A 12,633-nucleotide genomic window follows, 5' to 3' on the forward strand; every position below is an offset into this window, starting at 1 on the left:
GATGCCAACTGCCAATCACATTATAGTCAAATTCTCATTATGGTGGCGATTCACTCTATCTACAGTTTATTTAGCACTTATTATGTGCCAGGCACTGTTCTATATGCTTCACATGTGTTAATTTACTTAATCCTCATTACAATCCTATGAAGAGTCTTAACTGACTGTCCTCTAATTTTGAGAAAATAGATGAATGCTTTTCCTTTGCCCTGTGATTCTTCTTTTGTATTTATGTTACACCTTTGTTTTGGCTTTGTTCTTTTGGCTCTCTTATATATATATTTAGAAAGCAACTGCCAAAGGCTTATTCTAGCTTAACATATGATAATATAACTGTATGCATATTATAATGTACATCTTTTTTCCACATATAAAAACCTTGATGTCTTGATTCCCCCTCGCCCCAGTTTGAAAGGTAAAGTGACACTTGAATTTTAGGATTAACACTGACTAAAATAAAATTTTAAATTATTTTCTAATAGAATGGCCATCAGTCCAGGAAGTGATGCAGCTTTCTCCAGTCAGAAATCAACGCTTTCAGAGAGTCCTCGATCAAAGAAATTTCCACTAACTGAAGAGGAGATATTTTATATGAATTGTAGAGCTGCCTACTTAACTGTTTTCAAAAGCAGCTTAGATAACATTATTTCTAAAGATCAACTTTGCTTAGGTAATTTTTTTTAACTTAAGTAGCTTGCCTTATTTGTTGAAAGTTAATAGATCAGAAAGACTGCAATTAGAATTACATTGTTGAATCATTCCAATTTCTTAGTTAAGCTTGAGCAGTGGAACTACCTTATGCTATTGTGCCATTTTATATAGCTACATAGTCTAAGAGGTTCAAAATAAAACTTTCAGTGTTCAAATAGACTAGATTAGTATTTTTAAAGCTTCCATCAATTACTTGCTTAAAATTATTTTTAAAATTCTTATCTTGGTACTTTAAGATTCATAAATTCTTATGTTGGTACTTTAAGATTTATAATGATAGAATTAAAACACTTCTGGCAACTGAATTACTAGTCTGAATTTGACCTACACTGGGGAAAATGTAAAGGGAATATATATATATATATATATATATATATATATATATATATATATATGTATATATATATGGTTGAATGATTATAAAAGAGTAGTATTAGAAAATAAGTGAAACTTTAAAAGAAAATTAAGAATTTTGGGTTTTGTCCTGTTCTTTAGGGGTGAGGGCTCGAGAGAGTTGATCTTTTTTTGCTTTTTTCCATTATATTTTTTTATTTTATTTTTTATTGAGGTAGAGTTGAATTACAATGTTGTGTTTATTACTGCTGTACAGCTAAGTGACTCAGTTATATATGTACATTCTTTTTCATATTCTTTTCCATTATGGTTTATCACAGGATATTGAATATATTTCCCTGCCCTATACAGTAGGACCTTGTTGTCTATCTATTCTATATATACCAGTTTGCAACTGCTAATCTCAAACTCCCAATCCAACCCTCTCCCACCCTCCTCCCCCTTAGCAAGCACCAGTCTATTCTCTATGTCTGTGATTCTGTTTCTGTTTCATAAGTAGGTTCATTTGTATCATATTTTAGATTCATATAATGATATATAAGTGATATAATATATTTGTCTTTCTCATTTAGTATGATAATCTCTAGTTGCATCCATGTTGCTGCAAATGGCATTATTTTGTTCTTTTTATGGTTGAGTAGTATTCCATTGTTTATATGTACCACATCTTCTTTATCCATTCATCTTTCGATGAACATTTAGGTTGTTTCATATCTTGGCTGCTGTGAATAGTGCTGCTATGAACATAGGCGTGCATGTATCTTTTTGAATTATAGTTTTTGTCTAGATATATGCCCAGAAGTGGGATTACTGGATCACATGGTAATTCTATTTTTAGTTTTCTTTTTTTTTTTTTTTTTTGGCTGTACGTGGGCCTCTCACTGTTGTGGCCTCTCCTGTTGCAGAGCACAGGCTCCGGATGCACAGGCTCAGTGGCCATGGCTCACGGGCCCAGCCGCTTCACGGCAGGTGGGATCCTCCCGGACCGGGGCACGAACCCGGGTCCCCTGCATCGGCAGGCGGACTCTCAACCACTGCACCACCAGGGAAGCCCAGTTTTCTTTTTTTAAAATAAATTTATTTATTTTATTTATTTATTTTTGTCTGCGTTGGGTCTTTGTTGCTGCACACAGGCTTTGTCTGGTTGCAGTGAGTGGGAGCTACTCTTCGTTGCACTGTGCGTGCATCTCATTGCAGTGGCTTCTCTTGTTGCGGAGTATGGGCTCTAGGTGCGCAGGCTTCAGTAGTTGTGGCACGTGGGCTCAGTAGTTGTGGCTTGCAGGCTCTAGAGCACAGGCCCAGTAGTTAGGCGCACGGGCTTAGTTGCTCTGTGGCATGTGGGATCTTCCTGGACCAGGGCTTGAACCCATGTTTCGTGCATTGGCAGGTTGATTCTTAACCACTGCACCACCCGGGAAGCCCTATTTTTAGTTCTCTGAGGAACCTCCATACTGTTTTCCACAGTGGCTGCACAAACTTTACACTGCCACCAACAGTGTAGGAGGGTTCCCTTTTCTCCACACCCTCTCCAACATTTATTATTTGTTTAATGATGGCCATTCTGACCAGCCTGAGGTGGTACCTCATTGTAGTTTTGATTTGAAGTTCTCTAATAATTAGTGATGTGAAGCATCTTTTCATGTGCCTATTGGCCATTTGTATTTCTTCTTTGTAGAAATGTCTCTTTAGGTCTTCTTCCCATTTCTCAATTGGGTGGTTTGTTTTGTTTTGTTTTGTTTTGTTTTGCGGTACAAGGGCCTCTCACTGTTGTGGCCTCTCCCGTTGCGGAGCACAGGCTCTGGACGCGCAGGCTCAGCAGCCATGGCTCACGGGCCCAGCTGATCAGTGGCATGTGGGATCTTCCTGGACTGGGTCACGAACCTGTGTCCCCTGCATCGGCAGGCGGACTCTCAACCACTGCGCCACCAGGGAAGCCTGGGTGGTTTGTTTTTTCGTTGTTGAGTTGTATGAGCTGTTTGTATATTTTGGAAATTAAGCCCTTGTCAGTCGCATCATTTGCAAATATTTTCTCCTATTCTGTGAGTTGTCTTTTCATTTTGTTTGTGGTTTCCTTTGCTGTGCAAAAGCTTGTAAATTTGATTAGGTCCCATTTGTTTATTTTTGTTTTTATTTCTATTGCCTTGTGAGACTGACCTAAGGAAACATTGGTACAATTTATGTCAGAGAATGTTTTGCCTGTGTTCTCTTCTAGGAGTTTTATGGAGTCATGTCTTATGTTTAAGTCTTTAAGCCATTTTGAGTTTATTTTTGTGTATGGTGAGAGGGTGTGTTAACTTCATTGATTTACATGCAGCTGTCCAACTTTCCCAACACCACTTGCTGAAGAGACTATCTTTTTCCTATTGTGTATTCTTGCCTCCTTTGCCAAAGATTCATTGACCATAGGCGTGTGGGTTTATTTTTGGGCTCTCCATTCTGTTCCATTGGTCCATATGTCTGTTTCTGTACCAGTACCACACTGTTTTGATTACTGTAGCTTTGTATTCTGTCTGAGGTCTGGGATGGCTATGTCTCCTGCTTTGTTTTTTTTCTTCAGCATTGCTTTGGCAATTCTGGGTCTTTTATGGTTCCATATGAATTTTAGGATTATTTTTTCTAGTTCTGTGGAAAAGGTCATGGGAATTTGATAGGGATCACATTAAATCTGTAGATTGCTTTGGGTAGTATAGCCATTTTAACAATGTTAATTCTTGCAATCTGAGAGCATGGGATATCTTCCATTTCTTTGAATCATCTTCAATTTCCTTCATTAATGCTTTATACTTATCACATATAAATCTTTCACCTCCTTGGTGAGGTTTATTCCTAATATTTTATTTTTTGAGTTGTGATTTTAAAAGGTATTGTTTTTTACATTCCCTTTCTGATATTTCATTGTTGGTGTAAAGAAATGCAACCAGTTTCTGTATGTTAAACTTGTATCCTGCTATCTTGCTGAATTTGTTTATCAGTTCTAGTAGTTTTTGTGTGGAGTCTTTAGGGTGTTCTGTCTATAGTGTCATATCATCTGCGTATAATGACAATTTTACCTCTTCCCTTCCAACTTGGATACCTTTTGTTTCTTTTTCTTGTCTGATTGCTGTGGCTAGGACTCCCAATACTATGTTGAGAGAAATTGTGAGAGTGGGCATCCTTGTCTTGTTCCAGATTTTAGCAGAAAGCCTTTTAATTTTTCACCATTGAGTATTATATTGGCTGTGGGTTTGTCATATATAGCTTTTACTATTTTGAGATATGTTCCCTCTATACCCACTTTGGTAAGAGTTTTTATCATAAATGGATGTTGGATTTTGTCAAGTGCTTTTTTTGCATCTATTGAGATGATGATGTGGTTTTTGAGTTTTCTTTTGTTTATGTGGTGTATCATAAACAAAATTGATTGATTTGCATATGTTGAGCCATCCTTGTGAACTTGGGATGAATCCCACTTGGTTGTGGTGTATGATCTTTTTTATGCATTGTTGGATTTGGTTTGCTAATATTTTGTTGAGAATTTTTGCATCTATATTCATCAAAGGTATTGGCCTGCAATTTTCTTATTTCGTGGTGTCTTTGTCTGGTTTTGGTATCAGGGTGATGGTGGCTTCATTGAATGACCTTGGGAGTGTTCCCTCCTCTTCAACGTTTTGAAAGAGTTTGAGAAGGATCAGTATAAGTTCTTCTTTGTATGTTTGGTAGAATTTGCCTGTGAAACCATCTGGTCCTGGACTTTTGTTGGTAGGGAGTTTTTAAATTACAGATTCTATTTCAGTTCTAGTGATCCATCTGTTCAAATTATCTGTTTCTTCTTGATTTAATTTTGGTGGGCTGTATGTTTCTAGAAACTTGTCCATTTCTTCTAGGTTGTCAAATTTGTTGGCATATGATTTTTCATACTATTCCCGTGTGGTATTTTTGTTTTTCTGTGGCATCAGTTCTTATGTCTCCTTTTTCATTTCTTACTTTGTTTATTTGTGTTCTCTCTTCTTGGTGAGCCTGGCCAGAGGTTTGTCAGTCTTGTTTATCCTTTCAAAAACCAGCTTTTGGTTTTATCGACTTTTTCTATTGTTTTTTTTTTAAGCTCTGTTTTATTTATTTCCTGTCTGATCTTTCTTCCTTCCTTCCTCTGCTGACTTTAGGTTTTGTTTGTTCTTTTTCTAATCCTTTTAAGTGGTAGTTTAGGTTGTTTATTTGAGATTTTTCTTTTTTTTTGAGGAAGGCCTGTATCGCTATGAACTTTACTCTAATAACTGCTTTTTCTGCATCCCATAGATTTTGTATGGTTGTGTTTTCCATTATATTTTAAACCTTCTGGTGCAAATATCCCCCAAACCAGTGAATTTGGTCCTTACTAGGTGTGTCAAATGACTTAGAGGTCTTTAGTCTTAAGAAAGTGGGAAACAACAATACCAGATAATACTATACTCATGTCGGTTTCATCAAGGCTAATAACTTTATGAGTAGAAAAACTGAGTTTTTTTGCCAACTTTAGAAGCAGTTTCCTGAAATAAAAAATCTGACATATTCTTGCAACAGTGTCTTGGATTTGTATGCAATAAGATATCTATTTGAGGAAACCCATTTTGGGAAATATAAAAATTGAAAAGATTAAAATTTATATTTTATTATAAACTATAATTTTAGTTTTTTCTCTCTATTCTTTTGGATATTGGTTGAGATCATGAATCTACTAAGTGTAAAAGTTTAACATGTTTTCTGCTACTATGGCATTTAGTTTAAATCAATGAGTATGTATTACTAAGGTGTTATCAGTCGTATAGAATTATCTGGGAAGACAATAATGCAGTGTTCATCTCTTCAACTTTTGATTTTATGGTGGAATATTCTTTGTAAAATTGTAATGATTGATTTCAGATAATCTAGATTTTAAAAAACTGGTTGTGTGAACCAGTGATTCTCTTTCTTAAACTTTTATGCCTTTCATCTATAACCTTCTGCCACTTATGCACATACATGTGCTTTGACATTCCATTTTGAAATAGGATAAAGCAGTACTTTAGCTTATTTGGAAATGGAAAGTCAAAGAGAACTTTAGAGTTCCTTTTTTTCCCAGCTTACAAATAATACAGGTATTATAAACTCATGTCAAAGCTTAAAGTAAACCCTGGCAGAAGATCAGTATTTTGGTGTAAACCTTTAAACATCTACAATTACATTGTGTTTTCACTGTTATTGGACTTAATAATGGGCTCCAACTAATTCTAAAACTAAAGATTAAAGTTTGGTTAGTATTGTACCTATTTCTTAGATATGGGAATGTTTAGTTAATACCATGTTTTGGGGAAAATAATTTTATTCTGAGAAAGTTGTTCTTTTAGACAACAGTAATTTAAAAAATAGTTTAAAAAATTTTGTTATTGAAGATAGCAACAAGCATTTGAGCTGCCACTTGTGGGAAAGAGTTACATATCTGTTTTTCCAGAGCTGGACAGAAAATACCATTTTTTTCACATGGACTTTTGACTTTAAATCACAACTTCATTTAGGTCCTACTTGTATTCCCAGATTTTAAAGGGAGGAGGCTGACTGGGAATGGAATCCTAAAACACATATGCCCTTTTTGTGATTATCTTGATAGATGAATTAAGGAATTGTCCACTTATACACTAGGCAGAGTACTTATCTTTTATTCCTGGGCAACATGGTAATTAGGGCTTTTGTTTACTTCCAAAATAAATGTGTGGAAATTTAAGAAGCCATGTTATCTCCACTGTTACAAATTTCCACAAAGGCTTTCTAGGTGAATGGAAGATGGCAATTGCTATAGCTATAACTTTTGGTAACTCTGAGAGTCACCTCTAGTTGATGATCTTGTTTCTGTTTCTTTGCCAAAGTTTATGTTATCTAGGTACAATGCACTGGCATAATGTGGAAGATGGGAACATTCATCTTAGTCAGTTAACTTCTAATATGTTATTAACCATAAATCTTGACCACCAGTAGCAACTTTACACTTAAGGTGTGGACTTACTATTTAGATTATAAAACTTCTTAGGAACCAAGAAGCTTATATCTTTAAAAATAAAAAGTCACCTCATATTATTCTTGTGTACAATGAATGTTCAATATAATGGACTCACAAATGTCTGCATTTTATTGCCTTGATCTGGTTTCTATTTCCTTGAGGATATTTCTTTAGTTAAATTGTTTTTTATATATTATTCCTTATTACATTAAATTGTAGAATATCTAGATTATCAGTTTTTAATGGTGATTGACAATGCATAGATCTTGTGAAATCTCACCTAAGATAGTTGGAAATATCCAACATAAAGTTTTATAATAGAAGTTTGTAGTATAATTCAGGACAGTTACACCTTTTAAAATTCTGTTAATTTTGTCTGTGGTGCTTAGGAAACTTACTATTGCATCATTTTAGATAGTGTTAAGATATTAAAGCCTTAATATGAAGAGATTAGTCTATTTGCAAATTACCAAGTTACTCCTATTCAACTGTACAGAATATCTACAATTGTTTAAAACCATTATATTTTAGTGTGATATGACCTGCAAATATACAAAGCCTTTCTCACATTGTAATTCTTTGCTTCTCATAGTTATAAGGGCATAGCTTTTAAAATAGGAATGTCTTATAAATAACTGGTTATAGGACTATTTTTAAATGTTCTGGTTAAAAATGAAAAGTAATTTGAGCATTGCATCTCTATAATAGAGTTCTCTCAAAGTTTGTTGACATTCTTGATTTTTAACAGGGCTGTAACTGCAAGTAGGATACATTTTGTGCATGTATTTGACATTTGGGACATGATTCATGTTCTTGAAACTAATAGCTGGCAGTGATGAACATTTTAAATATCATGACTTGTTGCCAGTGATATTCTCAAACTAATGATTTACTCATTTCATTAAGATATTTGTTGAGCCAGAAAAAGTAATAATTTATGCTTTTTTTTATTCCTATGTCCTCAAAACAATTAAGTGAATGGTTGTTATTAGATCTTTTTTTTTCTCCAGGCACTCTTATGAAGTAACTCAGATATTGTCAGTTAATTAAACTATGTAAGTTGAGAACCAACTCTCAGAATAGGAAAAATCTATTTAATTCTGGCATTTTAATATATTTGAGAATCTTTAGCTGGTAACATATATGTATATTGTCATTTTTGAAAGTTAGGCATACATTGATAGCACTAGATTATCAACATCAAAGGTAATGTATTGGTATGTGTGTACTTTCGTGTAATATTGTAGTACATAATGATTTTTTTTAAAATGCACTTAAATACCAATTCCAAATGTTACTGTAACAAATAATACTTGTTTTATTGGGCAGCTCTTCAGCATGCAGGAAGAAATCCATCCCAAAAGACCATTAATAAGTATTGGACTCCTCAAACTGCCAAACTGAATTTTGATGATTTTTGTTTAATTTTAAGAAAGGAAAAACCTACTTCAAAAGCAGAATTGCTAAAATCATTTAAGCAATTAGATGTAAATGATGATGGCTCTATTTTACACACTGATCTTTATAAACTTCTAACAAAGGTAAGATCTGTGAAACAGTTTTGTAATATGCATGTTTTGCAGAACAACTTGGAATCGAGCTTTGGCTACCAAAGTCCACATCAGAAATAACTATTTCACTGGCAGGTGAAATGAATCACATATATGTTGTTTGTAAAGTACTTAAGGATCCTTCTGGATGAAAGGTGCTTTATAAATAAAAGATAAAGTATAAAATTGAGCCTGTGTTGTAATCCTCTTGTGCTCCTTTGCAATTCTTTCCTGCCAGAACTCTTTGTAAATCAGTGATAGGTTCATATGTGATAAGTAAAAGAGAACTAAAGTATAAATGAGATTCAGAAACCATTCTGTTTCTTGGTACAGCATGAGAAAGTATTGTTACTCTGAATTTAATAGTAGTTATTACTGAATCTATGATATATATTGTTGAAATTTAGTAAACTGAAATTCAGCACACTTTTATACAATTTAATTGTGAAAATTGTGAAATTTTATTTCATATAATAGGTTCATTTTTGCTTGACATAATACTCATTCTGAGATTTTTAATGAAATCATATATTCAAATTTACTTGTAGAAAAGATTAAAATTAATTTCCACTCTCCCCGTGCATAACAAAGTGATAGACATGTTGCTTTAAAATAAATCTTTTTTTTCCAGAGAGGTGAGAAGATGACTCGAGAAGAGGTAAATGCCATAATAAATTTGGCTGACGTAAATGCTGATGGCAAATTTGACTACATCAAGGTACATAAGCTCATACTGATGTAAATTTGTTTACTGTATAGAAGTATTTTTAAATGCACACATCTTTTAAATATTGACAATGATATATTTATATATTAAGTACTAATTGTACTTGAAATTTAATCTCTCCAGTCCCACAATTGTAATCTGAATGACTACCTGAAAAATAATGTAACCAAGTTAAAATACATGCATGTGCTCACACATACACACACACACACACACACACACACACACTCCTCTTTGAATATGCCTCTTCTGGAGTGGAAGAATCATAAAAATTATTTAGAACAAACGCAAGTCTACACATGTCTTGTAAAAAAATAATAATAAATCACCTTTCTTTGTGTAACATTTTATTTTCACTCAGGGTATGGCCTCCTTATTGAATCATGGCTGCATTTCACTAGGTCACTTGAGGGTGGTCAATCTGATTCAAGAAAATAAAATGAGTAACCTAGTTCAATAGGAAATATATTTCATCTATCAGTCTATCCCTTGCCTACTAATGTGCATTTTCTTTCTCCTCCCAAATGTATGATTGAATGTTTTACCCACTGGAGTACTTGTTTCCTATAGTTTTGTAAATTATATATGACAACCAATGAACAATGTCTCAAAACCACGCTAGAAAAATTGGAGGTTGACAGTAAACTGAGGCGTCAACAGTTTGGAAGCCACATGGAAGGGTCCCCTGAAAGGGACCCATCACCAGTACCAAAACCATCACCCAACATCATAAGAAAAACTGATCAGGAATCATTCTCAAATAAAGGTATTTACCTTTCTTGTTCAAGAATTAAGGATCATATTCAGATAAATTTTTCTTTCCATCTTAGCTTATCAGTGATAAAACAAACTTTTGTTAGCTACTGTTTCTAGACTCACTTAGCTATAAAAATCTATTGAAGTAAAATTTTATTATGGAACTTGACTTGGCTTTGCTCATTATATTTTATTGAAAGTAAAATTTCAGGCTAAAAGATGACAGATTGAAATAAAGAATCTTATTAGTAGATCAGAAATTAGGAGCCATTAAAGTCTGATAAATATAAAACTTTTGAGTTTATTTCAATAGGAAGAACAAAGAGAATGAAATTAATACATAGTCCTTTCATACTACACTGTGTTCAGAAACAGACTTCTTATTGACAGCTTTTCATAATGTGAGACTGAATAACTATTACTTGTTACAGGAGACACCAGGAGTTCTTCACTGACAACAACTAGAGAGTTCAGAACATCTGTTTCTTTCACAATTACCATGGGTGCTAGTAGTAAGCAAAACTCAAAGTTAACTGAGCCAAACTCAATAAAGGTATAGTATTTTAAATGAATAGGTATGACTTTTTCTGAAAACAAATTTGACATTAAGTTTATTAATAACTTTTTGGTGTTTACAGAGAACAAGTAAAGTTTATGAAGTAATTCTTTGAGGTTTTCTGTGGATTGTAGCATTTCTACCTATAAGCCAGTTTTAATAAATTTAAAGTGAAAATGATGGATAAGAATATTATTAAATGGTCTTCAGTTTAAAAATGATGACTCTTCAGTTTTTGAACTTGATGAATAGATTATGCAATTATGTACTTTGCCAAGCAATTTTTTGGTTTTGTTTAACAAATACTTTTCATAGGTGTTTCTTATAAATAAATCATTCATTCAATATCAGTTCCTTTGAGAGAAAGACAACAAAGTCACTTTGCTAAGTCAATATTTGTAGAGTGTTAATATTGATCTTCCTTTGTTTTCCCTTTCTAGACTCAACCTTTACTAGTTTTCTTTCAACAGAAAATAATAGCTACAGACATATAAAACATCAACTGGAAACTGCTAGGATACATTAAAAATGTGTACCTAGGGGGAAAAATGGTTATGACCACATACTATAACTGCTGTTAGAAAACTGAACTGATTTTTCTCAAGAGCTACATTTTTGTTTCAAATAACAACTCTGTATTTGATATTGAACTCTGAAGTCCCTTATATCTTTAAATTGCTAGACAGTGACATTTGTTCTATATTAAAATTTTAAAACATTATCTCCAAGGAATTTTGTTCAGACTGTTTAGGAATCTATACACCCTAAGCAATTTGGTGTGCATGTCCAACATGTTCACACACAATATTTAGTGTTCCAACAATATTATTTTCCACCAGTGGAAACTTTCTGTATTTTGCAACTAAATTAAATGCTAACTAATAAAATCAACTTAAATAATTGTTGCTTACCCGATTCAAAAGTGTAAATAAATATAATTTTATAAAATATAAAGGAATATTAATATGGGTTATATTAAAGCCATAATAAAACTTTTTCTCTGTTTCATGCTCTTATTAATTGGGTACATACCAGTACAGTTCCTTTAATTTAGTTCAGCTCAACAAATATTCATTAAAAAGGTAACATATGCGAGCTATTTTGCTTAGTGTAATGGGCCCTGAATTAAAAAAATAAAAATTTTCATTTCATTATTAACAATATACCAAGTTAGTATAGCATTTCATTTATTCAACAAATATTTATTTATTTATTTAGGCCGCACCAAGCAGTGTGGCTTGTGGGATCTTAGTTCCCCGACCAGGAATTGAACTCGGGCCCTCAGCAGTGAAAACGTGAAGTCCTAACCACTGGACCACCAGGGAATTCCCACACCAACAAATATTTATTGAATGACTACTTTGTGCAAAGCACTGTTCTAAGGTGCTGATTAAAACCTTTGAATAGACAGACCTGTGTTTAACTTTTAGCTTTATCACTTAATAACTGTGTGACCTTTGGTAAGTTAGTCAGCAGCCCCTCTGAGTTTTAGTTTCCTTATCTATAAATTGGGAATAATTATATTTAGTGTGTTTTTGAAAGATTTAAATCATCTAACATATATAAATAATTTAGCACAATGCCAGGGACATAGTTTTACTTTAATAAATAATATTGTTATTAATATTATTATGGAACTAAGAAATTACTGTAGATCTTTATGTGGGAATAACATGATGAAAGTAGAGTTTAAGAAAAGTTATTATACTGTTGTATATTGTATATGGAGACTTCAAATTAGGGAGACTATAGAGAGGCTGATAGAGTTATTCAGATATAAAGTAAGTACAGCTAGGCCAAGGGTAGTACCTGAACATAGTAAGGAAGGGACAACTCTAATAGACAACACCAAAATTAATCTGTAGGCCATAGTGATTGTATAACAAAAGACTAAAGTTTTGCATCTAAGACATCAAGAGCAAGGAAAGGTACTGATGATAATTAGGAATTAGGTAAAAGATAGTAGGAGAATTTAACGATTAAAAGAAGATGG

General features: G+C 33.3%; 1 protein-coding gene across 4 annotated transcripts in view; it reads left to right on the forward strand.

Annotated features, from left to right (window-relative positions):
• Positions 1 to 12,633, forward strand: part of EFCAB7 (EF-hand calcium binding domain 7) — a gene marked incomplete at its 3' end in the record, with an annotated part of 50,779 nt that overhangs the window by 1,712 nt on the left and 36,434 nt on the right. For all 4 annotated transcript variants that reach the window (XM_079936460.1, XM_079936459.1, XM_079936461.1 and 1 more), the window contains exons 2-6: positions 483 to 670; positions 8,381 to 8,592; positions 9,233 to 9,319; positions 9,899 to 10,094; positions 10,516 to 10,637. In XM_079936460.1, coding sequence (XP_079792586.1) covers positions 483 to 670; positions 8,381 to 8,592; positions 9,233 to 9,319; positions 9,899 to 10,094; positions 10,516 to 10,637 — 805 coding nt within the window. The remainder of the gene's footprint in view (positions 1 to 482; positions 671 to 8,380; positions 8,593 to 9,232; positions 9,320 to 9,898; positions 10,095 to 10,515; positions 10,638 to 12,633) is intronic.

Source organism: Stenella coeruleoalba, assembly GCF_951394435.1.
Source record: "Stenella coeruleoalba genome assembly, chromosome: 1".
Taxonomy (NCBI): domain Eukaryota; kingdom Metazoa; phylum Chordata; class Mammalia; order Artiodactyla; family Delphinidae; genus Stenella; species Stenella coeruleoalba.